The sequence below is a fragment of the Echinococcus granulosus genome (assembly GCF_000524195.1).
Source record: "Echinococcus granulosus chromosome Unknown EG_S00066, whole genome shotgun sequence".
Classification (NCBI taxonomy): domain Eukaryota; kingdom Metazoa; phylum Platyhelminthes; class Cestoda; order Cyclophyllidea; family Taeniidae; genus Echinococcus; species Echinococcus granulosus.
This window is the reverse complement of record NW_020170446.1, coordinates 166,435-192,922: the sequence shown is the minus strand read 5'-3', so window position 1 is coordinate 192,922 and position 26,488 is coordinate 166,435. Positions and strand designations below refer to the sequence as shown.

Here is a 26,488-nt window from a genome sequence, read left to right as displayed (position 1 = left end):
GTAAATGAACCATTCAAAGGTGCAAACAATAGTCTTACTTCCACTGGCTTGAAACTGCTCTGAACCATCAAAGAAGGAAGGCGCCTGCAGTGGGTGATCAAGTCTACATAGGTTCACGGTGGAAGGGATACCAAAACTGCGTCACCTCATCCCAGCCAATCAAATCGACTGTTCTGGATGATGACCAGGAGTGGAGTAAGCTAAGGTTTGAACAACCCCATAGTTCTGCTAAGTCTCTCAGTTCTGGTTTATGATAAAAATAATAACATTTCTTTAAATAAACTGAACACTAAATATCGTTCTTTTAGACAAACAACATCTTGTTTTCGTAAATAATGACAAAAGCAGCTTTAAATCGAAACCGGACGTGGTGCAATCAACTAGGTGTACGAACATCCGGAGTGAAAAATATACGTGCAAATAATTCGTGGACGATTGTGTTGCAGTGTATGGACGCACAAAGATCATGAAAAAGGTACTTGGGTTATTGCAAATCGCAAAATTACAGCCCTTCAAAGGACGTGGTGAGATAACTACAAGGACAAAAGAATGTAGATGAAATGGGGACTGAAGGTGTCGTAGACGATTCGGTGATGATGGAATCACGTTTGGATAGGCAAATATATGGGTGATAAAGCTACGGAGCAAAACTACACAGCTACGTCAAGGGGCAAGCAATATTTGATGCTAATAATGTCTGTCAAAGTTGTAATGGCGACTTCACAAAACAGTATTATTGAAAAAGAAATACTGGAAACAACCACGCCAAGACTGGAAATACATTTTTGCAGTACAACCCCACTCACCTGTAATGCTCAGCCTCAGGCGAGAAAAGAACCCCGTTGGGTTCATCACACTTTCCAGGGAATGCTAGAACCTCCATGAATCGCAGCAGCCCCGCGTAAAAGTCGATATGATGACGGGCGACAAATTTGCCCCAGGGAAGAGTCCCCGTGGCCGAGGAACCACCACTGCTGGTACTCGATGTGGATAAGGAGGTGTCCAGACGGCCTTGGGAGAGGCTCGCGATCAAGGGGAGGAGACGGAGGCAGAGACGAGGATGATGGATGGCCAGAGCGAGGCTGGAAAGGGCTGAGATCTCGCGCATCACGTCCGAACTAGCCGACAGGCAGATAAGGAAACCGGGACCCAGGCGATCCACCTACACAATGGCTTGTAGGTTAAACTCAAAGTTCAATAGGCAAGTTAGCGTTTTTGCCGAGCAATAAGTCACGATTTTTACGATATTGCCAATAAAGTAACATTAAAGTGAGGACAATCAAAGTAATGGACGATTTTAACTCCCTACCTTTATGTGCATATAAATGATTTCCATTTTCTAATGCACACGACGTAGTTTGCCTTATTTTAACAGGATGATTTGCGGATAGTATCGAAAGAGGAACAAACGGCACAACTGATGCCATTTTCAAACCAAACTCGTTTCACCTCGATTCTGGCCAAAAGTGACACTTTTATGATTCCCCTGTGCATTGGTGCTCGACAGTGCACATAATGCAACCAAACCAGTTTTGTACCATTTCTCACTGTAAAAATTAAATAACCACAGAGATTTTCCAAAAGTTTTATCCGTTGAAATGTTTACCGACAAAATTTATCACACAGACTAGGGAAGTGCACTTTTAGGAAAAGACCCTGACCTTAGAAACAAAAAAGAACATCCAGCTCCAGCTGTCTTTACTTCCCAAATAATTACTATCAATGCCCTAAGTGATCACGTGACTGATTGATGCTAGCACCAAAATAAGGTGCCAAAAAACTGGTCAACGTTTCAATTGTATTGAGCATTCAAATCGCTACGGTAGTTGTCTGGCCGTTGTGAGGTAAACAGCTCTCCGTCAGCAATTTCGTTAGTAGCTTATTACGCCCAAAAAGCCGGTGTATTCTTATGCGGCTGGCCTAGTACTTGCCTCAAATGTTAGGTGGATAGGGCGTGGGTTGCCTGAGGACAAAAAGAGGTGCGTTTTTTGTTTAACAAACCTTGCAAAGCAAAAGTACAAGACCCGCCTCATATCACAGGTCAGCCAGCCAACAAACGCTCTCAATATGCATGGCGCGTCCTAGAAATGTACCCAAAAGAGGTGAAGAACAGTAAGTTGGTAGTAATTGAGGTCTTATCCGCTACCTATTTATGCACGGAATGTGAGGGAAACCTATTTAACTAGCGTTTTATCCTGCACGACGTTCTCTTGTCAGTTGATCCGGGTAACATCATATTTTCCCACCATTATTCATATTAGGCATCAATGATAGCGGTCTCCTAGCATTTTAAACTCTAGTGACACAGAACTCTTCCTCATAGTGATGTGTGCATTCCCGAGGGATTTACCCCCAGATTCACGTCAACTAGACCATTTGATTCTGGGCGATGCTTCGTGCTGTCACCCTTGGGTACCGTCGAGTCATTTTGGCAAGAAGCCACCTTTGGCAATCAAACCCTTATCGCGTCTATCAGATTCTACCAACACTTTAACGTATAAAGTTAGATTTAAAACAGGAGAAATAATGGAAACCGAAGTAAAAAATAACGTGCCGATGGAGTAAACCTCTTCTCTCGATGCTTTGCGATGAATGAATATAAACCATTGCGCACATTATGCAAGCGTCTACAAGGGGAGTTACTAAAGTAAACTCTACCGCTATTTGCTTCGTAATGAAGAAGTGAAAGGGAAATTTAAAAAATGCGAGGAGTTTGCATCCTAAAAAGGAACATTACTTTCAAAACCATTAATTGTGTCATTTAGATGCGAAAGGTCTTCCCACAAAGTGAAGGCAAATAGGAGGTTTCATTGCTAAAATACTACCTCATTTACCTTTTTTGTAAGTACAAAGACGGTGAGGCAAAGAGCGAGTGACATTGCTCATGAAACCTAGTTTAACCGTATTTGTTCACTTACTGTGCGATAGCCGTTTACGGGTCAGAGGACATGCGCAACTGGCTTGTCGCTTATGTGAGCACCGAATCTTTGAAAATTATTTGCTAAAAATACCAGCTGCAAGAGGGCTGTAGAGCTTGGAAAGGCATGCTAATCACTTTCAGCTGTACAAAAAAACTCCGCACGCAATTGCAGCATTAGTTTTTAAATTATGGAAAGATTCGAAACAGATATAGAACAGATTTGTTAGTGGAATTTATTACAAATTATGAACATAAAATAACGGCAAATGAACCAACGCAAAGGCAAGGAAATTGGCCTTAGGCCATATAAATGCTGAAGCTTTGAAGCTCCGCCTCCTATTTCAAGCACGTACAATAAATGATTTAGTATTCCTCCACCCGGCTACAATATACGACAGTTTTATTCACACTGAGTAAATGCATTCTCCACAGAGCAGTAATGAAACAGGGGAAGGGCTTAAAAGACACCATCTGCATCGAATTCGAGACGGCTCAACAGTAAAAAGACAATCCTTCGGATAGTAAATGGGGGTCTTTTTGTTTCATGAGATGGCTAGCTTAACCACTCAAGGCAGGACATTTGAATCGTGCAACTGTCGTACATCCCTAGGGTACAGCCGCAGCAGTCATTCCTCCGGGCATTCAACCCCTGCCCCAACAATCGGCGTGTAAATTGTCATCGAATTGTTCCGTGGCGATGGTGAACAAAGCCATACACGAACACTTGCATTTTCAGAGTTAGCGTGCACTAGGTATTGTTAGGTGGTTAGGTCGTTCAGACAAGCCTTTATGGATGAAAGCTATCAGGTATTGGTGCAGCTCCCGGAAAAGTGTATGGACATAGCAATGGACCACGCTGGGGAAGAGAAGCAGTTTGCACCCCTAGAAATTTATGTCATTCTTTCATGAACTCAAAAGTTCCTATTTAATTTCAATGTCCCCGCAAAACAAGCACTGGAGCCAACAAATCCACCAGTAAGAGATGTTACTAACAAAAGAAATGAATTCAAATCTGTGGATTTTATTGTGTGATTGACAAGCAGACAGAGAAAGTCCATTCTTATGGTGGATCGCCATTAAAAATAACCAATCCTGTTGCTTAACAAATTTTCTGGCAGTCTGCAACAGAGGCAAGTCGACCGCCAAAGTCCAGCTGCATTACCATCTCTACTAATAATACCATTTGATAACTTTTCTGAGCAACTTAACAGCTCCACAGGACTTTTTCTCCCTTTCAGAGCAAGAATATCTCACAGCTGTTTTTTTTTAAAAAGCGACTCAATCAATGTGCATTCAACGTTGTTTGTTACAAACTAGGATAAACTGATAAGGAACAAATGTCACACATTTGTGACACTTGATCCTGGTAGCAGGCATGGCAGAATATCCTACATTAGCTACCACCATAGGCTTCACTGACCATCTACAACTTATTTAATGCCCCTATAAATTGATAGACGCACCTCCTTCTGTTCAAAGCACTCGGGAATGCTCTCACTGGCTGACGGGGTTCGAAGAAAGCTTCGAGCGACGGAGCTCTTCAGAGCGTAGAGAAGGCCCGGTCTTCGGAGATAGAGGCAGAGTAGAAGACGCCGTGCAATGCTAGAGGCATCTGGAAAAGTAGCCAACAGGTCGGGAGGCAGGGAGGTGGGAGGATCGAGGAAGCCTGCTAGGTACTCGATATAATGAAGACAAGGCTGGAGCGAGCTCTGAAAGGCCATATCAAGGAGGGGAGCACGGGCGACGAGAGATTGATCACGGAGGGACTAGAAATGAAAGACTGAGAATAATAGAAGCAATTTAATAAAACATAAGCGTGGTTCTTAAACAGTGGCAGGACACTTTCGAGTGCGTTAGCAATGGTCTCACCCTTATCCTTTGTATTCATCTGATGATACCTCTCCAAGGTCCAAATGACGCCTTTAAGCGAAAATTAAGTGAACCAAATAAACATTTATCAAAGACAACTTTTCTTCTGTTTGCTAATAAACGCTCTTCCCATAACTTCGATGAGATTTGAGTAAGCATGCGTAGTATAGGTTGCTTCCCTAAGCGTGAGTACTAGAGGTTGGAAACGCCTAGAAATGAACCGAGACGTAACAAAGCACACATCTAAGTCAAGTGATTAAACACGCTTTAGATAAATACTGTTTGAAACGTGAAGATAAATGTTGGATTGCTTGTAGGAGGCTTTGTGCTTTTCTGCACCACAAAAGCAGCGAAAGAACGGCAGATATGCATCCCACTTGAAGAGGGCACAAAACAAAGCTATGTTTAATCTGTAAGAAAAAAGTGAAATATTTTACTCACAGATGGAACCTTAGAAGCCTCAACGCAGACATGCGCGATGAGACGCATTCCCTCAGTGGGGCTTTCTAATCGATGGAGGAGGGAGTAGAGACATCCGGGATCAGGTCTCTCGTGGGGTTCAACAAAGGGCATTGAAGAGGAGAATACGGGCAGATTGAGGACACTCGAGAAAAGGTCCAGTGAGAAGGTTGAACTGTAACAGAGCGATATTTGATTCAATTGTACATTTAACTACTTGGGTTCTCCAGACCCCATAGGTTTGGGTCACCACTTCTTGGAGGCATTTCGGTAACGTTAACAACCGAGAAATCAAAAATATTATCAATGCTAATAAAAGTGTCTTGGAACAACGTGTGCGAGTGAGTGTGTCTTCTATTCTGGTATATTTTGCTGCATAGCATTCAGGCTGAGGGGTGGTGAGGGTTTAAATATAAAGCAGCCGCGTTACTGGTAAAAAAAGCAAATGTTTTGATTCTAAAATAGCTCTATTCATCTGTCTATTTTCGTAATATTCAACTAAGGGCGAAAAAATGGTTACATTGACCGAATGGAAAGCCGGACAAGCAAAAACATCAGGACGATGCCTCATAATTAAACCGAAACAGTACTTAGGACCTGATGCGATTTGACAACTACGTGGACTCTACACTTTTCGGTATGTTATGAGTCAACCATATTCTATGCTGGTATGGATTATTATGACCCCAGGGAAACTTGGGCCATCACATTGGTAACAGCGATAAACAAATCCGATCTAAAAAGACAAATGCCCTCATTTCTTCGGGTAATGTTCAAGCCTCAGCGTCACAGAGGGAAGACATCTACTGTAAATGGCTAAATTTACAGACGCTCTAAAGAATGGTTAGCAAAGCCACGTTCACGTTTGATGATCAAATCCGCTTTGTTTTATGCAAAAAGACAACACCTGAAGTGGCACCAGGTCAACGTCTTGAACAGGTCCACAAGAAGGTGCCCAAGACACTTTTACGGAAATATATGAATTACAAAAAACTAATGGTAGTTCTTCCTTACCTTTTATTAACTATACCTGTTTTTGAATGGATGTATTCAAAAGCAGCGATGGCTTAATGAAACGTACTTTTAGACCGCTGTCTTGGCTTGAGTAGTGCGTAAGCAGAGAATGACTTTCCCCTCCATAATACATCTCGTAACCATGATAGAAGTCCAAGTACAGCAGACTCGACGGGATCAAGTGCCCTCTTGCCTATATGACCATGCAATAATTGCCGTTTCTAAATCGTGGGTTGCTTTTAAAGCGCCGACTACGTTGTAATGGTTGAAGCAGAATGGTTACCAAGTGAAGTGACGAAAACAACGCTTAAAGGAAGAAAGGGAAAAATCTACACCAACTGCTACGGAGCCTACACTTTGGGGGTACATTCTCTACTCAAGCCACTAATATGCAAGCCGGCACACCTTGACATTGTTGCACAGATAACTTGGGCAGAGACTAGCCCACCCAACAGGTGAAATGGACCTTTTAAATGAAGATTTAGAAAATTTAACCAACAACCGACAAAAGGAGCTCATAATCAATCCTTTGACATGGTTTAACGGAAGGCGGAGTTCCTATTTCCACACTTATTCGTTCAATCAGTTATTCAAAAGGTCAAATTTTACTGAATTAGAGTAATCAACGTAAACTTTTCTGATGCCTCAAGCATAAACTTTGAGGATCATCCGCTCCCACTGTATCCCTCTGATTTGGTAAGCCGGCTTGCTATGGAGATTGAATCTACTTTCCAGTACGAAATTGGGGACATTTTGTTAGCTACCGCAAAAATGTGATCCAAAAAGAACAAAGTGAAAGGTAGCAGCAAATCCGAAGTCGCATCTAAAAATAACACTGGTGAAGGGTCTCTAAGATGGGAAAAACTGGCAACACAAATGTTATATCAGCCGAAACCATCTTACAAACCCATAAATTACTGCGATTAGGCATTTGGACATGGTCGAAAATAGTTCACTTCAGAGACCACCTACAACAAAGATAATTTTCAATACAAATGAATTTATTGGATGTACGTTTATTGGTTACTCGCATTCTAGCCACTTCAACACCCAAACGTTCTCTCAATTAGTTCCTACAGCAAAGCTGGAAGTATAAAAGGAGCAAATTTCCAAAGGCAAATCTACACCATTTCCACAACACAAAAAGCTACAACCGTCAAAGCTGAACGTGACGGATGAAATCGACACTCCAACTTAGTGAAACCAAACATTACATCTTCTCAACTGCCATGCGATGTATAATTAAATCGAGAAAAAGTGACTCTGATATTCTCATGGCCTGTCTGTACCCCAATAACTGAGTTACTTACAATGACGACTAATTTTTGCTACCTCCATAAGTTCAAATATCCCTTTGCTGAGTTATCACAAAAAATGTAACTCATCGATCTATGCCAAATAAAGAGGTAACCGGCCGAGGGTGACTGGCACCAAACTCGTGGTCACGATGCCTTTGGGAGTCAGGTCACAAACAATTTCCACCGGTCTGTCTCTTTACCTCTACCCTTGCTCTAAATACCCATTTTTTCAATTATGCCGTCCACATCACCAGTCTCTCAACCCCTTTATGTGGTTAAAGCAAGGCTAGTTTCAGAATTGTGCGCTCCATGCTGCCTCCATGGATGGCTTGAGAAGTGAAATGCGCCCAAAATGGGACATAAAGCAGAACAAAGACGTAACTTACTGAAGCTGCCTAACATCCTCTCGCAAAACATTGCGAAGGCAAACTCGTAGAATGGTCGGACTGGTGTTGTGGACCAGTTCCTCCAGCAGGTAGCGCCGCTTCTTCATATGATCCTCCTTCTCCTCAATGTCAACATCACTGCCGATTTTCGCCAGGATAAGACGTCGAACAAGAGCCCATGCTGCATCTGTCGAGTCGCCGGCTGAGAGGAGGGCGAAGGAGACGCCGTAGAGGGTCAGGGCCTCCATCTGCTGTTCCAATGGCCTAAAAATATGTAAACTTCATTAAGTACTCCATCTTTAGGTGAATAATAGCACACAGTGGCTTTTCAAGAAAGTTTATGTGTAAGAAACACCCCCGTTATTAGTATGAAAAATTAAGCAGTGAGTCCATTTAATGTATTCCAATGTCACAAGCGGCTGGGAAGAGCCCAAACAGATGGCAGGCATGAAGCAAAAAGAGGGAGGTAAACCAGCATGATCCGCTTATCGGTACTAAACAAACATTATTTTTGCACAAATATTTCGACAAAAGAGATGAACATATGATTTGTTCTAGACCAGGTTCTTGTGGTAATCCCTAGATAAATCTAACAGATAGCCGAAAAAGCTAGTGCGAATTTCAGCATAAATCGGTTCAATGCCTCCCCATAAATAATAGCTGCCTACAAGGTGCAAGCGACGTTTCATGGCATATCCGTCTCTCGGCACGGTACCCTTCACTGTAGTCCGCCTTCCACCTTCAATAACTTAAGGTGCTGATTCGATCTAATGGATGCAAATCGAGTTTGTCTGCTTTGTAGACCAAGTTTAAGTCGGTTGTAAAATTTCAGAAGTTAGCTTCTTGTCAAATTGGAATAACAACACTTGAAGGATAGAGCAATACCACTTGCGATAGCACAAAGCACCACCCAGAACAGAATTGCTTAGTTGATTTGTTTCTGGCGATGGATAATTGGATAATAGAAGCATTGTGCCAAGAAAGCGTAGTGATGAAAATACTAGCAGATCGTCATGTAAAATGACCGCTACTAAGCATGCTCAACATGGCTGACGATGGAACAATGTGACATCACCTGGATCAACAAATGAGCTGCTATTCACTTGTCGTCACTCAGTCGTTGTCAGCTTGCAGAGGCAATGCAGTTTAGGCAGCAAGTAAACAGGAATACTCAAAAGGGTTGCCTAAATAAACTGGATTAGGCAAAGGGTACCTCAATTCAAGTTGATCAAATGTAAGTGGAAGAGCCTCAGAAGTCGCATCCTCCCGTGATTTGGTTCCCTGTTCTTCCACCCTTTTGGCAATGAGCGACCGAAGGGGCTTCAAAAGAAGACGCTCCAAGAGGAGGGGATGAAATGTAATTTTCTCAAATTCATTAATGCAGAACTCCGTCGACTTCTGATAACGACTGGCTGTCTGTAATGCAATTGCAAAGGCAAAAGATTGATGGTGAAAAAGAGATTTCATATGGCATTAGGGGTAGTTATGGTTTGGCCGACAAATAGGAGTGAGAATTTAAAAGTATAAAAAAAAAACATAAGGGCAATAAACTGAAGTGAATAGATGTTTCTCACTGTAAGCCAAAGCTAATTTCAAAGAGCTGCCATACCTTTGGATCAGAAGAGGAGAGTCCTGAGGCAAGACAGGACCGGATGAGAGAGTAGGCGTACGTTACAGAGGTCAAATTTGGAAGACTCTTGAGAACATCCACCAGCGGTGCTGCAGTGGAAACTGCTCTCCCCCTTTTCAACGAACTATGCGCCATCTGCAACTCCTAAAAATAAGTGAAGCAAAATGAGGTTGGGGTCTCAAGTTTGAAGGGATACTTGAAGAGAGACATACATTAACCAGATCCTGCATCCATCGATTCCTCACAATGAGGGAGCTATTGACTCGTGCTAGGGTGTAGCAGAACAGCTCAGATTGCGACACGAAGTCACCTGCAGCCTCTGTTAACCTTGAAAAGAATGTTCTCCATAGATTCTTGGAGCCGCCAGGGGGTTCGCGCGTATCAGCAGACATTGGTGGCTTGGATACCGATGTTCCAGCGGTCTCGGCTAAGACAAATGCCGGTTGTTTAATTACCGGTGAAGACATGGGAGAAGGGCGAACGGTCATACCTTTGGGAGTCGCCGGGGAAATAGGTGTATAGATGGGCTTTCTGGGAGTTAGAACTGGAGGTGCAACCACGTTCGAACTGACGAAAATTCGGGATGTGGTTAGAATAGGACCGCTATATTCTGTTACGATCGGATGCTATAATTAAACCAGGAAATGCAATGAGGTTAAGGACTGAACGTCCACGTAGTAGTCTTTCATTCAAATCATTTCAGTTCTTCAGTGTATTTATGAAAAACTCTAACCAGAACTGCACATACTATAACTTCCTCGGAAAGAAGTTGGATGTTACATTGGCGACAGCGGTAGAAAACCCTGATCTAAGCAAACAATCAAGATATCAATGGCTAGCCGTCACTGATGGAAAACATCAACTGCAAATGGCAGAAACTTCGAGTCTACTTTTGATAATCATTCAAATCTTGCGTGCTGATATAAGGCAATCAACAACTAAAGCAACTTCAGACGTAAACACTATGAAAACGTACATTATGAGGCCTCTAGAGTACTTATTAGAAGATATTTTAATTACGCGAAGGAGTGATATCATCACACGCCTAGTAAGTGAATGGAGCATAGATGTACGACTTAGCAGCACTGAAATGAGGGCAAAGTTGTAGGGAGAAGCGGACTCCTAGAGACTAGTACACAAATTGTACTTGCTGCGGATCATCGACTTGCCTTGAACAATTTCAAACTAGTGAATCCCCACAACATAGTTCAAAAAGAGAACGAAACTGTTGAAGTATACGAATCTACAAAGTGCATCACCGACGCTTGGATCTATGCGGGACCTTCCTTTCTGGCTCGCTATGGTTTTCAAACTACTGACTACCTTGTGCCAGACTACGCAGAAGAGTGACCATGGAGAACGCCTAGGCCAGTGCTTATAAAAACGAGGGAAAATTTGAAGGCGCAAATAAATCGAATGATTCAATACCAACCTTGGCTCGTGTCTTGAGTTTCTCAAAAGCGAGCGTCTGCTTTGGTGTTGAGGGCTTGACTTGGAGTTTTGTGGCACAGTCAATAAGACACGTAGCCATGTTCCCATCGAGGAGTAATGCAGGCGTGTTGCAGATAACCTGAAGCAGTTCCTCCTGTGTGATATCGGAGAGGGCTAAAGGACGGAAAGACGGAAGTCATATAATTTATAAATGAAGCCGCGATGAGACTGAGGACCTAGTGAGTCTCACCAGCAGACGCGAGTTGCGGCAAGCCACTGACGAGGAAAGCCGATCGCAGTTCTGGAGATAAAGAGAACTTGTTGGACGCACTGAGACTGACAAGGCCGCACTTCGTATGCATGACATCGGTGGAAGAGGATGTGAGAGGAACAATACTTGGCAGACTGTATACCCCATTAGCGTCACAAGTGAACCATGTGTTAAGAAGATGGTCCCACCAAGAGCCACTACTGCAACTACTGGCTGCGACAAAACGTCGAGGAATTCGAGAAAGTAGGACTAGGTGTGACTCAATTATCTCCAGCTCCATTGGACACTGTCTTGTCGGCGACCAAGTGACAAATACACTCTAAAAAGAATAAATTCGTTTCAAGGTTATGCTGGGGTGAAATATCGATTACGAACAACTTTTAGAATATGCTACTGATACCAATACCGGGGCGATCTTCCCCTTACAGCACACTTTACCAGTTCCTTCATAGCTTTTAATGATCAAAAAGTAACGAGACTGTAAAAACCCATTGAAAGAACATAAACAAGTCCGTACGTTTTTCTCGTTGACGGGAATCACACTGGCCGAGGTGCAGTAGTAGTCGACATCGAGAGCCATGATGCGGCAAATGTTTTCCAAGAAGATGAAACCTGCAGTCTGCCGAAACTCCTCCGTGCGTTCTTCCATGTCTGACTGGGAGCAGCCCTCCACTAGGGGTGGGTTTGGTGCAGGGATATTCAGCAACTCTGTCGATTCAAGAAGACTCCGAACCAGTGTCTTCCGATTTAAAAGAAGTTGGCTTAGACAATTTATTGTTGGGCGCCATGCCTGGAGTGGGGAGAGAGTCAATCGAGTAATTTAACAAAATAAGATTATTTTAATTAAATACTGAAATAAGCAAGCAATTTTAGGGCTCTTGTGGTCTGGATTTCGCTTATGCTACGAATCGTCCGGTCATTCTACAGGGTGGTGATAATAATGGCCACTTTAAACTCGTACGTTTTCCAATTTCCTCAGAGACCATTCTGGCGCAACAGGTATAGCAAAGTTGCTAAAGAGCAATGCTGATGTAGACGATTAAACACTGGCCGCAGTGCCACAAGAAGAAGGTATCTATTGTAAGTGTCTGAATCTGTGAGAGGATACAACGGAATGGCTAGCGAAACCGCGTCGAATTTCGGTAATCACGCAAGCAAGAACCACAAATAAGACTCCTTAAGAAACTGATATGAACATGAAGATTTTTTATTATGATACGAGGACATCATACACCTACACAATGTTGTTTTTTATATATTACTCTACGAAAATCTATTCGTATTTAAAATGTGCTCTTTCAGTCCTTAGCGCAATATATCAACTGAATTTCCTTCCCAAAGCAGCTCATTTAACCGCGAACACCAACATGAAAGCAAGAGGGGTCATTTTCACCGCGATCGGGAAAGGTGCTGGAAACCACATTTAACACGACACGTTTGGAGACTACGAAGTCCTCTGTGGAACTATCATTTGGCTTACACGTCTTGTAAATCGCAAAATAAGATTCCCGGCTATTATGCTATCTACGTTTCACAGTGTGAAATAAAGTGGGAAAGCTATTTTCACAACTGCAAAGGGTGATTCATCACCGACAGAATGGTACTGATTGGGAAAAAAACACAGCTTTAATGGTAAAAAGTAACCCACCACAAAAGAGGCGATCTCCGTGAGCTGTCCGAGGAAGAGGACGTAGGCCATTAGAGGAGTAGTGTCATCTTCAACAAGAATGGCGCCTAAAATGAGGCCAAGGAAGTCCATCCCTCTAGTGGTGGCAGCGGTGGTGGTACCGGCCTCAAGAGACTCGATGTGCTGCTGTTGTTGTTGCTGCTGTCTGTCAACTGCTACAGAGAGACCCGGAAGATTGATCAGCGATTGTAGTACAATGAGTAGCTCCTCCATAGGCTGGATTAATGGTCCTGAAGTAGGCTGGACTATACTAGCCGTTGTGACGTCCTCTACTGCCAGTAGGGTAAGGCACTAAAGAAAGATAGTTGTGAAGAGTTACCCTAGTAATTACAACATCTGTTTCAAGGACTCAGTTAAAAAACAGGTTCTCCAGCCTCTACCTCGGATTCACGATGTCCGGTTATTTTTCCATACCCTCCCAGCTTCCGCCTAGGTGGTTTTTCAGAGATAAATGAGGATTATTTTAAAAGTCTTACATAACGAGCGGCACGTCGAATGAGAGAGGATGGATCCCTAAGCCGATTGGCGAAGGATTGCAACACCGCTTCAGCGATATTATCAACAAGATTTTGAGAAGCGCGGTCTGGACCGAGTTGTCCTGTCGCCGATGTGGTGACATCCATAGGTGGACTTCGAGATTGCAGTCTCAGACGCTCCAAGATGCGGTTGTAGAGGCGTCGCCGATTCAGCTCTGCCTGTCCTGCCCCTACATTAGATACGGGCAATTTTTCGGAGGCGTGGACACTGCCTGCTGTGCTGTCCGGCCGAACACGTCGAGATGTTAAAGGACCTGAAACGGAAGATGTAACGCTTGTGTGGGTTGAAATGTTTGAGGTTCACTTAATTACAGGGTAGAGAGGGAAAGAAGCCTGCAATTCAGCAGCCCAGATCAATCAGTGTAGACCAACCTACCTTTAGGATATAAATAATTAATTTGGTTAGTGTTTATGAAAGAGCGTAACGAACAGGGAAAAAACGCTGCACCAATGGTAAAAAACAACTCACGACAAAAGAGATGATTTCCATGGGCTGGCCAGGGAAAAAGTTTGGGTAATGAGAGGAAAGCGTACAGGGTTGGTTCAACCGAATGAAATGACAAAGCAAGGAGGGAACTTGTGACTTACGGTAGTAATTTGCTAAGAGTTCATTGAACATTTCTACTTTACCGCTAAGATGGCGGCAAAACTTTTCATATTAAGCTACTGCTGAGAAGTACACAAGGTCAAACTGAGGTACCCCTTTAGTATTCCCTTTCGCTTACCAAATAGAGGAGTGACCTGCAACTGAACACATCGTTCACTAATAAGGCTTATTTGTTAGTCACTTACTACCTAAAAACAAACAGCTTAACTAGCAGGATTGAGTGACAATTCGCAACAATGACCCCTCTCCATGGTTTACCTTCAGTGCCTAGTTTTTCTAAATCCACATTAGCTTCAACGTTAGCATCCATCGAAGAGGTGCTCTGGTCCCTAAGGCGTCGAGAGGTCGGCGGTGCTGGAACCTCTAGAGTCACTCCATTCATGAAGGCTTTCTCGTCAGCCGCCTGGATACGCTGAAGACTTGAGTGAAGGAGGTATTCTGCTAGACATTGCAAAGGCAGCACATCAATACTCTGCCACATCGACTCAACCAATTGAATAACCCAAGGTTGTGGCAAGTCTGGAGCTAAAAGAAAAATGAAATGTAAGTGCAATTATCGTGTAACAGAACGGTATTTGACTTAGCTGTTCCTTTAGCTTAGCAAAAAATTCAGGCACTAAAGGTTCTCTTGCCTTTTGTTCATGCTTCTGCACTCCTGTAGGCTAATAAACCTTCCATACTGGTAGGCTTTACTATGAATTCAGTGATGACTCAGAGCGTCACGTTGATGACGGCGGTAAAAAAGATTAAATCCAAATAACAGATTTTCAAATTTTAATAATAGCCACAAAATCTAAAAGCTACAGACGAAAAAAAGCTTCCACAACTAGATGAATCTGCCTGAGACAGTAATGGGTACCTTGCGTGATAATCAACTCCAACAGCAGATCTGGCTGCCTGCAAGAACAGAGACGTCGACGCAGACCGAGTTGTTCAGAGAGACGCTTCAGAGCCGCCAATTCCGCAACTGGTGGGCAGCGACAAACCCCCCTAGGGTTATTTTGGACCAGCTGACCAATCAGCTGCGACTCCACTGATGTGACCACGGGTAACGAGCTCTCCACAGAGTCAAGCTCCATTGCCTCCAGTTTCACGGTCTTCCTCTTTTCCTCGTCGGTATCCTTTTTCGTCTCCTCGTCAGAAGATGCTTGCTGTGGTACAGTTGAAACTGAAGGCAGGGGTCGGGCCAGATAGGCCTCCAGCCGTAAAATCATTTGGTCTTCAAGTTCCTTATTCTACAGGCATAGACAGAAATGAGTAGTAAAGGATGGGACCTATACTAAAAATTTGGAAACGTGGACTCACAAGACGTTCAGACTCCACTGAGGTCGCATCACTTGAAGCATTCAAGGGAGGATATGTGAAATCACTAAGGTGGTAAAAAATGTTTCAAGACGGCTTACTTCGTAATGACCATTTCCATTAATTTTCGAACGGTTGGATAATTCGTCCACAGATACGCTCCTGCAATGAGCAAAAAGCAATGACATTCAGCTTAGCTGATCATCGGCTAATAATTTACATAACAAAGTCCTGATAGAGATGCATTAAATTTGGATAAGAAAACCCACCACAGATTTTTGGAGAATGAGTACCTAGAGCGACCAATGCCATGGAAACCTTCCAATACGGCTCCTTGTAGGCCATTTCCGGTATCTCGCTACAAAGTGACAATGATGGTGACTAAAGCAAGCATATTTACTTTGGCAATTCACAATCCGCGCAAAATGAGCAGCAAGCGTAAAGCAGGTCGATCAGCTCTTCCAGTTTGCTGAAATTTGATGACTCCGAACCTGCAGAGAGGGAGCGGCAATAAAGTTAACCCAAAAGCACACTAAATGATGGGAGAGGAATTAGGAGTCCCTCGGGGATTGCGTTATACATGGTTTAAATCAAATGAACTATTCTGAAATGAAACAGAGCGTTACCGTTGTCGATAGAAAGGGCGGTTGAACGCCAGATGAGTTCGCAGACGATGGCAGCTGCATCAGGCGGACTAACCAGTCCCCACTGCGATTCTAAACCATGCCGAAGCACATGGATAGCCAGTTTTTCGGGTAGATTAACGTAAGTCAGGTGACACACAAAGGGCCTAAAACAGGAATTTTGATATTATGTAAAACACATTTTCAACAAAATGGAAGGCTCAACTCCCTGTCACTTCGGCTACCACGTCAATAGTCTCCCAACTCTTCCCCATTCAGGTTTGTAGAAGCCATAACGACCCCAAGAATAATTACTCTGATGACCTCAACAACGAATTACCTCAAAGAGCCAACTTGAGCACAATGCCAAAACTTTGAAAACGGAAGGCACCCAATAAGGACGGCTACAATTTCCGTAAGATAACAGCAGGAGAACCATCAAACTCATGCCGACTTTTGACAACTACCCTGAAAGCTAGGCTTTGCAAAATGGAGCTCTGAGCTAGTCGAGATTATCCATAAGGAGACCATTTGCAATGATGATAAGAACACAGTTACCTGTAATCAGGACATGGAAACACAATACATTCCAAGTTACTTTTAGACAGATCCGTTTGCTGTAGGATATCGCCCAATTTTCAGCACTATCACCGAAAGGAATCCTTCTCCTCAGTGCAGCCTATCCATCAGGAGACGCGATACCAACAAATCCAATCCAGTTCAGTTCCAGGGCATGCACTACTACTAAGTCTAGATCACTCGTCTCGTGTGATTCTACCTCAAATGAAGACTCGCTAAACTTGCGACTGAAGAGGATGACACTGGGGAAGCTCCAGATGACGCTAAATGTGAAGAAGTGGACAATTTCAACAAGAAGATCCTGAACCCCTTCCTGAGTCCCCCAGCTCCTTTCGGAATGCTTAATAACAAATCTACTTATGGACATCTTCGGAGGCCACTCACCGCTGATTCTGTTCCAAAGGCCAGAGCTCCTCCGCGGCATAGAAGGGTGAGAAGGCAGAATCGGTAGCGGTGGGGGGGATATCGAAAGGCGCCGTAACTTCGAGGAAGAAGGCGCGACGCAAGAGGAGAGAAATTTGCGCGAAGGCATCGCGCGGTGCTACGGCGGGGAAATGTCCCGCAGCCGCGGAGATGAGATTTGGCACGAAGGACTTGAACCACCGAAGAAAGTAGAGACGCAACTGGCGCACACACGCTTGGTGCTGCTTCACTGGGTCTGGGGCACCCGTAACTGTCAGAAAAATGAAAGGAATACCTTCAATGTGGCAACGATACTCTTTACTACGATAGTATGGAATTTGAGATGGTTGCTTAATGTAGTTTTCCATAAAGTGGTCATGCACAAATTCACGCCTTCAACGGCTAAACCTGGTGTTTGGGCACACAAACCTTCTTATTCCCCCGCAACTCGACTCCCACACCGGTAGTATCGAGAATCTACTCATAATACCTAGTCTACTAGCTCCCCAAACCTTATGCACATCCACGATAAACCCACTTTCAGAATGTGACGACGTATAACGTTTTCAAGGATAGCTTTGATAAAGTTTTGACTCTCCTAGTCAGTATTCCCTCACCCTTCTTCCGAACAGCAGGCGCATCACAGAGGCTAGGTCGAGTGGCCGAAAGCATCTGCAGCTGACAGATGACATGCACCACTGCATAGATGTAGCGCAGTATTGTGAAGGGTCCAAAGCTTTGTCCACCACCAGCTTGCCAAAGGCGTTGCGCCACTGTTACCGCTGACTCCGCAAAAACCGGGTGGACGGATCGATCAAGAAGAAGAATGCCGCAGCCCATTTCCGCACAGGGAAGAAATTCCCCACTCCCACCCCCGCCTCCACCGCCGACGGATGAGGTGGGTGTTGCCACCGGCACAAAAGCTCCCCGCATCCACTTGGCCAGGTCACGCAGCAGCTGCCGCGTGGGAGCGAGGATATGAAGAGTGTGAGTGACCAGTTCAATGTCCGTGGGATGGGCAGTAAGACTGCCGAATTGGGGTGATGTGGAGTTGGAATTGGTGATGGCTTCGACTATTCGGTCATGGAGGACCTCCGCTACCACCTACAACCCAGGCAAGTAGATAAAAATTCAAGCAAATGTGACATGGTAATATTTAAATTTCTCTCCAACCTTGATCCATTCACTGGAGAACCTTTGGTAAAGCTTTGGGAAAATAAAGGAGACAGAGGTGTGGCCCTTGGCGACAGCCTCGGCTGCGTTGACTGCAATCGTGTTGATACTTGATGTTACCGAGTCGGAGTGAGATGGCACTTCATCACTTTCTGTTGAAACAATGAGAAACGGATTATTCCCACTTGTAAATCTCTTACTATCTTTAGCAATAGTCAAACTTTTGTAATATAGTAAATGGGGTGGTTCAATAAAACGAATCCATCATTTCCTCTGCTTTCAGTTGAATATCCATTATTTATCAAGATCTGGCAGGATTCGCTGATTAGTTAGTTCCAAGATGCTTAATCACTTTTATCATGAAGAAAAATTGCGCCTACACACTTAAGTCACTTGTTACATGCTCCACTTAAGTCATTACCACGGCAACATCTGGCCTTTAGCTGTGAGTTCCCATCAAATCATCATGTTTATGGCTATAGCTAGAAGTATGAAGTGCTCTTCTTTCAGTACAACATTGACAATCTCGGGATTTTTCAAACTACTCAAACAGATGGGCCTAACTCCGATGGAAATGACTTTGAGCTTCTGACCTCTATGGTTAAACACTCGTCTGATACACACTTAATTGAACTTAAGGCTATCATGAAAAAGGCAATAGACAGGTCTAACTTAGAACTTTTCACTAGTATTCTCCGGTTTTCGATAATCGGCCAGAGTATTCTTCGTCCATTTCTCGTGGCCGTGGCTGCGCATTTCCAATGCCTGTGCGAAATATTTCACAGCCATATGGAACATGCATGTAAAATTGAATTATTAACCCCGAAACACTACGAACGCGAAAAATGTTGCTCTTCTGGCGTTAATCGCGACTAGGTTTCATATTTTTCGTTACTCCGATATTTCAAGTGTCTTGTTAGGCCGCAAAGCTATCCAGCTTGCCAGATCGAAGTGGTAAAATGTTACGATCAAGTAATGTTCTTTGAAGGTCATATCACCGACGCTTTCAGACTTTCAGTAATTTGTACCATCCAAGGCTACTAAATTGTTAGGAAAGAAAAATTCCACATCTACTTATACTCACCCGACTGAGAGCACAATTTTCGAATAGTCTCAACCAAACATTTGGCTGCGGGCGAATTAATGGATGCGAGAGTGCTTGAGGCATGTGGCCCCATGCTCGGTAATTGGGATTGCTGCTGTTTCGCTGCCTGTTTAGCGGCCTGTTCATTTGCCTCACAAATCGCTGCGATTGTCGGCAGCTCACTGGCCATGCATAATTTGACCAGGATTGCCAGGTTGGTAGGGCCAGCAGCAGCCAGTCGACAAATGTTCTCCAGCACGGCCGCCTAAATGGGATGCAGAATGGTGCTTAGGATGTTTACTGAAGTGGCGTGAGTAGAGGAAGAATTACCTGGATGTTGGCTTTAAGCAGCTTTTGTCGAATGCGGAAGATGACAGTGATTATGGTATCGATGTCGGATGGAGAAGTGGAGCCCTGCTTGCAATTGCCCACCACTATAGCTAACAAACCGACTGCTAAGGTTTGAAGTTTGGGGTTCTAAAAGGGAAACACATTGGCAACGGATAAATTGGGCATTGTATTGAAGAGTGAACTATCGCTAGAGACAAGAAGGCAAAGGGGCCTCATTTCTCCAGATTCATGGCCTGTGATTTGTAATTGGAAAGGAATCACTCGAGCCACAAACTACCATTACGAAGTGACAGACCACTAGCTACTTAATCAATGCTAGTTTCGAGACAACTATGGCACTGTATTGTGAACTAGAGGAAGCAACAGCAGGCACAATTACCATTCTAATAATATTCGACAATTTAGAATAAATCACCACAGCACTAGCCAACCAAGCAAATGTTTAAAGAAACATGAGCAATCGACCAAATAAAAGGAGCTTTAATAATCCATCTTTGCACCTATGCGTAGTACGAGTCGCTGGCTCATTCGCCTCAACAATCGGAGGCAACCAATGTTATTTATATTCAGAAAAGTCAAAAGTCATTGTTCATTTCGACATCACGACTCCTTGGATGTCGACCGCAACCAACTGGAAACAGCCACAGAGGTGGATCGGATTGACATAAACAAACCGATACTGTTGGAAGACGTCAGGATTATATGCATTCTATAGGCTTCATCACTATCGACTGACAATCAAATTAACCTTCAGTGTTCTGACATCCTGATCTTGAATACTCCCACGGCTTCTCGATAGAACCTTAGCTCAGCTATTATCAAATCCTTGCAAAGCGTTAAACTGGCCATATCAGCAAAGAAGATATTTAAAAACAAAAAACACCCTTTACCTGTCTTACTCTCTCAACTCGTCGACCATTAGCTTTGTATTAAGGGTCTCTGTTAGCAGTTTTCGCATAATCTTAAAAAAAGCCACTATGAGCTTTAACTTAGTGGATATAAAAATGAGAAATTGCTTCCAGTCTTTCTAACAGTCAGTAGCACAAGTCCCATATCAACTGTTTCCGCCATTTCAGCCCGTTTGCTACCAGAGTCGCCGATAAAAATCGGCCACCACAGCCGTTCAAAAAAACAACCTTAAATAAAGAAACTTACATCTACCCTTTTTAAACATAACCAATCTGCCCACGGCACGATTTGGTACAATCAGTTGCCACAAATAGATAGATAGGGAGCACATGTCGCACATTTGTGACACGAAGGCCCAAATAAGATCAGTATGTCAGTGTATATGATGCTGGCAACGAGTATGTTGGGTGCGATGAAAGGATAGAAAGGCGCTCTTAAATTCACTCACCGTGAGCCATGGTTCGAGTCGCTGAGCAGCAAGTGAGCGGATTTCCGGGATACCAGCAGCCATAGCGAGGGTCCGAATGAGGCAGCGAGTGTGCACTACTTCACCACTGGGTCCAGAGGGATCAGCAGAGGAGGCAAGGGAGTGGCCCAAGCCTGTAGAGCTCGAGCTGCGACGTGAAAGGGCTTCTCGCAGGGTGGTGACAATAATACCCTCCACTGCACTGCGACCCGACTCGAAGCGTGGCGAGACTAGGCGTGCTGGGTCGCCGCCATGGATAACCTGAAAAAGCAGATCAAGATGGCTAATGGTGCTATGGCCATACACCCCTTACCTCTAATCTTGTTGCTTGAGAAATGTACAGCCAACTTCTAGTGGATAATTAGTTCTAAGCGGGAACTGATCCATCTGTTTGCAGACTAGCGCATCTCATTCTTTCAGAGACAGTATAAATAATACAATATTAGTGGTATTAGCAAACTAATGCAAAATTCCAACACATCTGTAAAACCGTCACAGAAGAAAGACATCGACATGGCTGACTTCCTAATAATGAATTATGCGGAAGTTACCTTGGCAGACTGCGAGGTTCGCGTGGCGTGTAGTGCCGTAGCCACCGCCTCAGCTAAATCAAGAGATGCGGCGGGAGTAAGAAGTGGAGCGGTGGTGGCGGTAGCTGAGGGCAGATTAAGACCAAGAACTGCCTGCACCCCTGGTACAGGAGGTCCACTGGCGCAGAGGAGAGTGAAGAGGCCCCGCGGATCGCCTGTCACTGGAGGCAGAGCGGTCTCGAGGTTGAGCACGAAGGCCTTACACTCGTCGAGATCCACCCAAAGACGGTCGGAGAGGCTATCCTCCAGATAGATCTGAGTGAAAGGCGATCAGGTACCGACATAATGAATTATTTAGAGTAGTATGCTTATTGTGATATTTATGCTGCCAGTAATGGTCCCTTATTTGGATCACTTTTTACGAAAACTAGCGGCAATTTCCAACATTATCTCAAAACAGTGGCCAATTTGCTGACCGTAAATTTTGACAGAAAAAGTGACTTATAAAACAAGGCCTAAGAAGTATACCACTGTGAGTTTATTTTCCCGTCGTATTTATGTCGAAAACAAATCACTTAACGTGTTGTTTGTCAGTTCTCAGTAACACGATAATAGACGGAAATGTGCAACAAGCAAAATGAAGCAACTTTACGGGTGAGACCCTCAATGGTGCAGCGAATTAAACCAATTTGGGTAAAAGCCAAAATCATCCGACCTCTCCGAAAGCTGACGGTTCATTTATTAAACCGATTCGATAGAAAATTATGAAACAATATTCCGATGCGATGAACTTAAGAATGACTCAACATTATATTTGGTATATTTGACCACCTCGGCATTACTCGAATACCCCATGGGAACATCTGAATAAATAAATCTAAACAGCACCGAGAGACATTTTGCAGTCACGATTAGCGACCACAAGGTGAAGTGATGAGCATAATTGATGTATAAACATCTGAACATGAGACCGTGTTCCAGTATCATACAAATAACCGCGGTTCAAGAATAAATTGACTTAACACAGTCCATTTTACAAGTCAAATACATTTTTAGGGAAACACCACTTTCGGGACATCGCATAAAGAACTCTAAAAGAGACTAAAAGCACTAAAAGGTGTCTTTGTACTATGGTAATTTACTAAAAGTTAAAATTTATGAAAACAAACGACGGTAGCCTTTCATACTTACACAACTCTAGCAAACAGTTACTGATGACTCCAGACCAGAGTGGAACACATGAGAAGGGCAGAAGCGAAATGCCACACAAAAGAAAATTGTCGACAAACTCTATTTATTTGTCAAGCTACCTTCAGATCAAACTCACCGAGAAATGTCCCGTTTCACCATCCAAGCACGCGTAAGGGGCGTAAAAGGCTTAAATAAAAACCAATCTATGGCCGGCCGATGATTAAAAGGGGAGATTTGTTTCAAATATAAGACAAATGGAGAAAGTGAGAAATTTTACGTTGATTTTTGACTGGTTTTGAAGTATCCCACATCTCCAACATCAATTACTCACAACTACTGAGCTGGGCCGAAATCGGAAACTGGTATCATCCAGCAAAACTTTTGTATAGAATATTCACCACTTCAACATGGGTCTTACCGGGCAAGACTAAATATTACAAAACCTTACACAAAGGAATTTTAATGACCAGGTCGAATGAATATCAACAAATGGTATCAGTGAAATGGATGATCTGATATAGTATACCGAAAAGATTATTTTATGTATATGACATGTAAGAAAATGTGTTTCCAGTAGTTCTGACCATGATGATACGCTCAGACACCATGCAGAGTTAAGAGTGATAACGAGTTAAATGAGAAAGAACATACCTTAACCAACCTTGGTGGCCACTTTGACTGATTACCGAGGGCAATCAACAACAAGTTCGCCACAAACGCCTATAAAAAGAAGAAAACCTCAGCACTACAAACTGCACGCCAACGTAACGATAAAAAACTAGGCTTACATAAAGCCCACGTGACCTCGCAGCAAAGTTCGCCATCGCCGAGGTAGGCAGTCGAGGCATGCCAAAATCGCGGGGTGAGAGGGCAAGGAGGGAATAGAGCAGTTCCAGCACCGCAGGTCGGGCAAAGAGACTAGGTCCACTAGCGTGCTTAGCGATGACCAATAGACCAACGGTGTAGGCAGGGGGCAGTCGGGAGGATGCTAGACCGGCGGATCGTGTGAGGGCCAGGCTGCCAAATGAGGCGAGGGAGGCGGTAGAGGTGGCGTTGGCATAGATATGATTCAACACAGAAATTATGAGAGCCTCTGCTTCAACCAGGTTGCCACTGGCCAACAGGGTTTCCACACGACTCACTAGCTCCGTAGATGCCACTGAAAGAGCAGGGGAAATCAGTAACATCCGATTAATATCACTTTCATATATGAAAATAATATATGCGTACCATCTTGTGATTCAAGGCGAGGTTTTTTAACAGCCGGCCCGATGCGTTGAACATCGGATGGTCGTTTCTGTTTAGCTCCAATGAGTGAAAAAAATCCGCTAGCGGGTGGTTGATCTGAAATCCGAAAAAATTCTGTGCTTGAATGCAAAAGCTTTTGGAAACTAAAAATTTGTGGAGTAGTAACTTGATTGCAGTGCAGAAACTTGAGTTAAAAAAATCAAACCACACATGGCAAAACTAGAATGCTGCATTGTGTAGACCTCTATAGAAGATGCAAAAAGGCGCGAAATCAATGGGGTGAAATATGGGATTTAGATCAATAGGAAGCAGTAAGACCAACTGCACAGAAAAGTTAATAGTCAAATGCTATAGCATATAATGTACGCGAACTTAACGATTAAGCAGCAGTTAAGCCAAAATAGTGAAAACACTAGCACCTACTCTTTCTGGAGCCCCTCATAGTAGGCTTGTGTAACCAAGTATTAACCAATCAGAAACAAGAAAACGTATAATCCTCACTATTTCGTGTAACCCAAAAGGATTTGGATTCTATATAAGTCAATCACATGAAGTTATCTACTTTAGACTAGAAAGCCTCAATGACAAAAATAATGTTATACGGGGACGGGAAAGTGCGTGAAGGGAAGACAGTGTAATCAATAATTGATCGTACATGTTTCATTTACGTTGATACAGATCCATGATGTAGTGATTAGTGTACCGCCTTATAACTCTCTCGTAATAAACACACTTATAAAATGATCCGGAGACCAGGGCGCCTAGAATGGGGACAATGGCGAGGGCCTTGAATAGGCTAATAACAAAACCGAAAGTTAAATAAATATCCAAATCATCAAACGGCCTCTCGCCCTTTAAAAGGTTCTTTATTATTCTTTTGTAAATTTTCTCGAACACGCTATCATAGTATAATCAGTGCTGTATGGAATGTATTTACAAACCATCAGCACAGGTTATCGAATTTGCATACAACTGAGAACATACTTAACCACAACGGGAGAATGTGCTGGCCATCACGAGTGTTAACCACCAGTTGTAGAATCATATAACAGAGGACAATATTTGTCACCGTTTCCTTACTACCTTGTTTTTACTCTATTATCGCCTTGCCCTATCTATCAAGTTGTTGGAGGTATCGCTTGTTCACATAAATTATATCTGCATTAGGATCCAGTGAACAGCGTCGTAACAAAATCGTTAGAATGGTTGAGTTAATTGTTAATTGCTTCCCCTCAGAACATAGATTTAAGGTGGTTGATAAATGTGAACGTCACTTTTTGCCTTTCTGTTGAGAGTGGTCACAGATTCCTTCGTTCACAGCAAAGGCACTCCTTCCTCTCCATAAAGGTATATCGCCAAGCAGTAAAAATCTGCACAGTCATTTCCTAGGATCAGGTCTGCTTTACGCTTTCATCGATGTGGCGTCCGGAGACAAAAAATACACAGTACTCAAGTAGAATAAACCCTGTTGGTGTACGTAAGTGCTTGGAGACTACCGGCATCGTGTGAAGGATAAGTCGTTTGGTAAAAATCCAAAAGCAGAGCCCCTATTTAGCCCATTGCGAAAACCGAAGGTTAAACAAACTATCAATATACCACATCACCAGCTCCTTTGTCGCGTCCAGCATCTTCTTTGGTGATTCCTCTAGTTCCTTTTCCTTCATCCGCCATTTGTGATGGAATTCTCTCTTCAGTTAGCATTTGGACCACATTTTTGTATCTAACCGAAGTTTACCTCTATTAGTGCGCGTTTTGTTTACAATAGATCGTGGCTGGATGCACACGCGTGTGTATTTCAGATGAGATGATAAGATGGTGAGTTCACCTTAACCACTTGCAATCCATCTTTGCTAAAAAGCCAGTACAACTGGTAGTACATTCCGATGGGTGTTGCGGGCTTATGTGCTTAGGCTATGTCTTCGAAGATGGACTGGCAGTAAGTGTAATAGGATGTCTTTTGCTTGGTATGCGCTAAGCATGGGCAAACATCTCCCTTGCCTATCCTCTTGATTGCGGTACGGACTTTGCGGCCCCGCGGATTGATACTTTAGCACCCCGTTAGAAACATCTGCTTATACTCCCGTTTGGTGGTATTAGAGCAAAGAAATTTTGCAATCCCTTTATGTTACTTGCAATACGTTGTTTGTTTAAGTGTGGATTTTGGTAAAGGAACACTTTGTCGTGGCCATTGTGTGCCGCCAGGTGGGCAGACCTCCGCGCCGTACCAGTACACCTAATACCTGCTCTGTGCCAAGTATACACATGCCGTCCCAGTATTATGTCCTCATTCGTCCTCAAGGAATTCTCGGGCCACTACATTAGCGATAGCAGAGAGCGAACCCAATCTTGAAGAATACGTAACCTGATTTTTTCTGCTGGGTGCATATGTGACGGATGGGGGAATCAGCCATACCCCCAAACAAAAGGGGTGAAATTTGCGTTCACTTTTTGCAACTACCCTATTTCGGTGTTCGGTACGAAAGCTACTAATAACTGAAGCGACAATGGCCGTGAACCATCTG

General features: G+C 43.6%; 1 protein-coding gene across 1 annotated transcript in view; it reads right to left on the bottom strand. All coding sequences in view use genetic code 11, as the record gives it.

The window, feature by feature from the left end:
- Window positions 1-24,408, bottom strand: part of EGR_06940 (Integrator complex subunit) — a gene marked incomplete at both ends in the record, with an annotated part of 29,730 nt that extends 5,322 nt beyond the window's left edge. Inside the window, 30 exons of the mRNA XM_024496189.1 lie at window positions 807-1,162; window positions 4,384-4,686; window positions 5,231-5,423; window positions 7,947-8,210; window positions 9,160-9,362; window positions 9,556-9,720; window positions 9,789-10,202; window positions 11,009-11,181; window positions 11,258-11,597; window positions 11,796-12,068; window positions 12,927-13,256; window positions 13,442-13,755; window positions 14,367-14,633; window positions 14,968-15,343; window positions 15,414-15,444; window positions 15,512-15,572; window positions 15,680-15,768; window positions 15,811-15,901; window positions 16,037-16,200; window positions 16,997-17,285; window positions 17,632-18,118; window positions 18,188-18,339; window positions 19,272-19,536; window positions 19,602-19,748; window positions 20,980-21,258; window positions 21,549-21,842; window positions 23,370-23,438; window positions 23,507-23,877; window positions 23,949-24,062; window positions 24,390-24,408. Of these exons, the coding sequence (XP_024349392.1) occupies window positions 807-1,162; window positions 4,384-4,686; window positions 5,231-5,423; window positions 7,947-8,210; window positions 9,160-9,362; window positions 9,556-9,720; window positions 9,789-10,202; window positions 11,009-11,181; window positions 11,258-11,597; window positions 11,796-12,068; window positions 12,927-13,256; window positions 13,442-13,755; window positions 14,367-14,633; window positions 14,968-15,343; window positions 15,414-15,444; window positions 15,512-15,572; window positions 15,680-15,768; window positions 15,811-15,901; window positions 16,037-16,200; window positions 16,997-17,285; window positions 17,632-18,118; window positions 18,188-18,339; window positions 19,272-19,536; window positions 19,602-19,748; window positions 20,980-21,258; window positions 21,549-21,842; window positions 23,370-23,438; window positions 23,507-23,877; window positions 23,949-24,062; window positions 24,390-24,408 (6,893 nt within the window). The remainder of the gene's footprint in view (window positions 1-806; window positions 1,163-4,383; window positions 4,687-5,230; window positions 5,424-7,946; window positions 8,211-9,159; window positions 9,363-9,555; window positions 9,721-9,788; window positions 10,203-11,008; window positions 11,182-11,257; window positions 11,598-11,795; window positions 12,069-12,926; window positions 13,257-13,441; window positions 13,756-14,366; window positions 14,634-14,967; window positions 15,344-15,413; window positions 15,445-15,511; window positions 15,573-15,679; window positions 15,769-15,810; window positions 15,902-16,036; window positions 16,201-16,996; window positions 17,286-17,631; window positions 18,119-18,187; window positions 18,340-19,271; window positions 19,537-19,601; window positions 19,749-20,979; window positions 21,259-21,548; window positions 21,843-23,369; window positions 23,439-23,506; window positions 23,878-23,948; window positions 24,063-24,389) is intronic.
- Window positions 24,409-26,488: the final 2,080 nt, after the last annotated feature.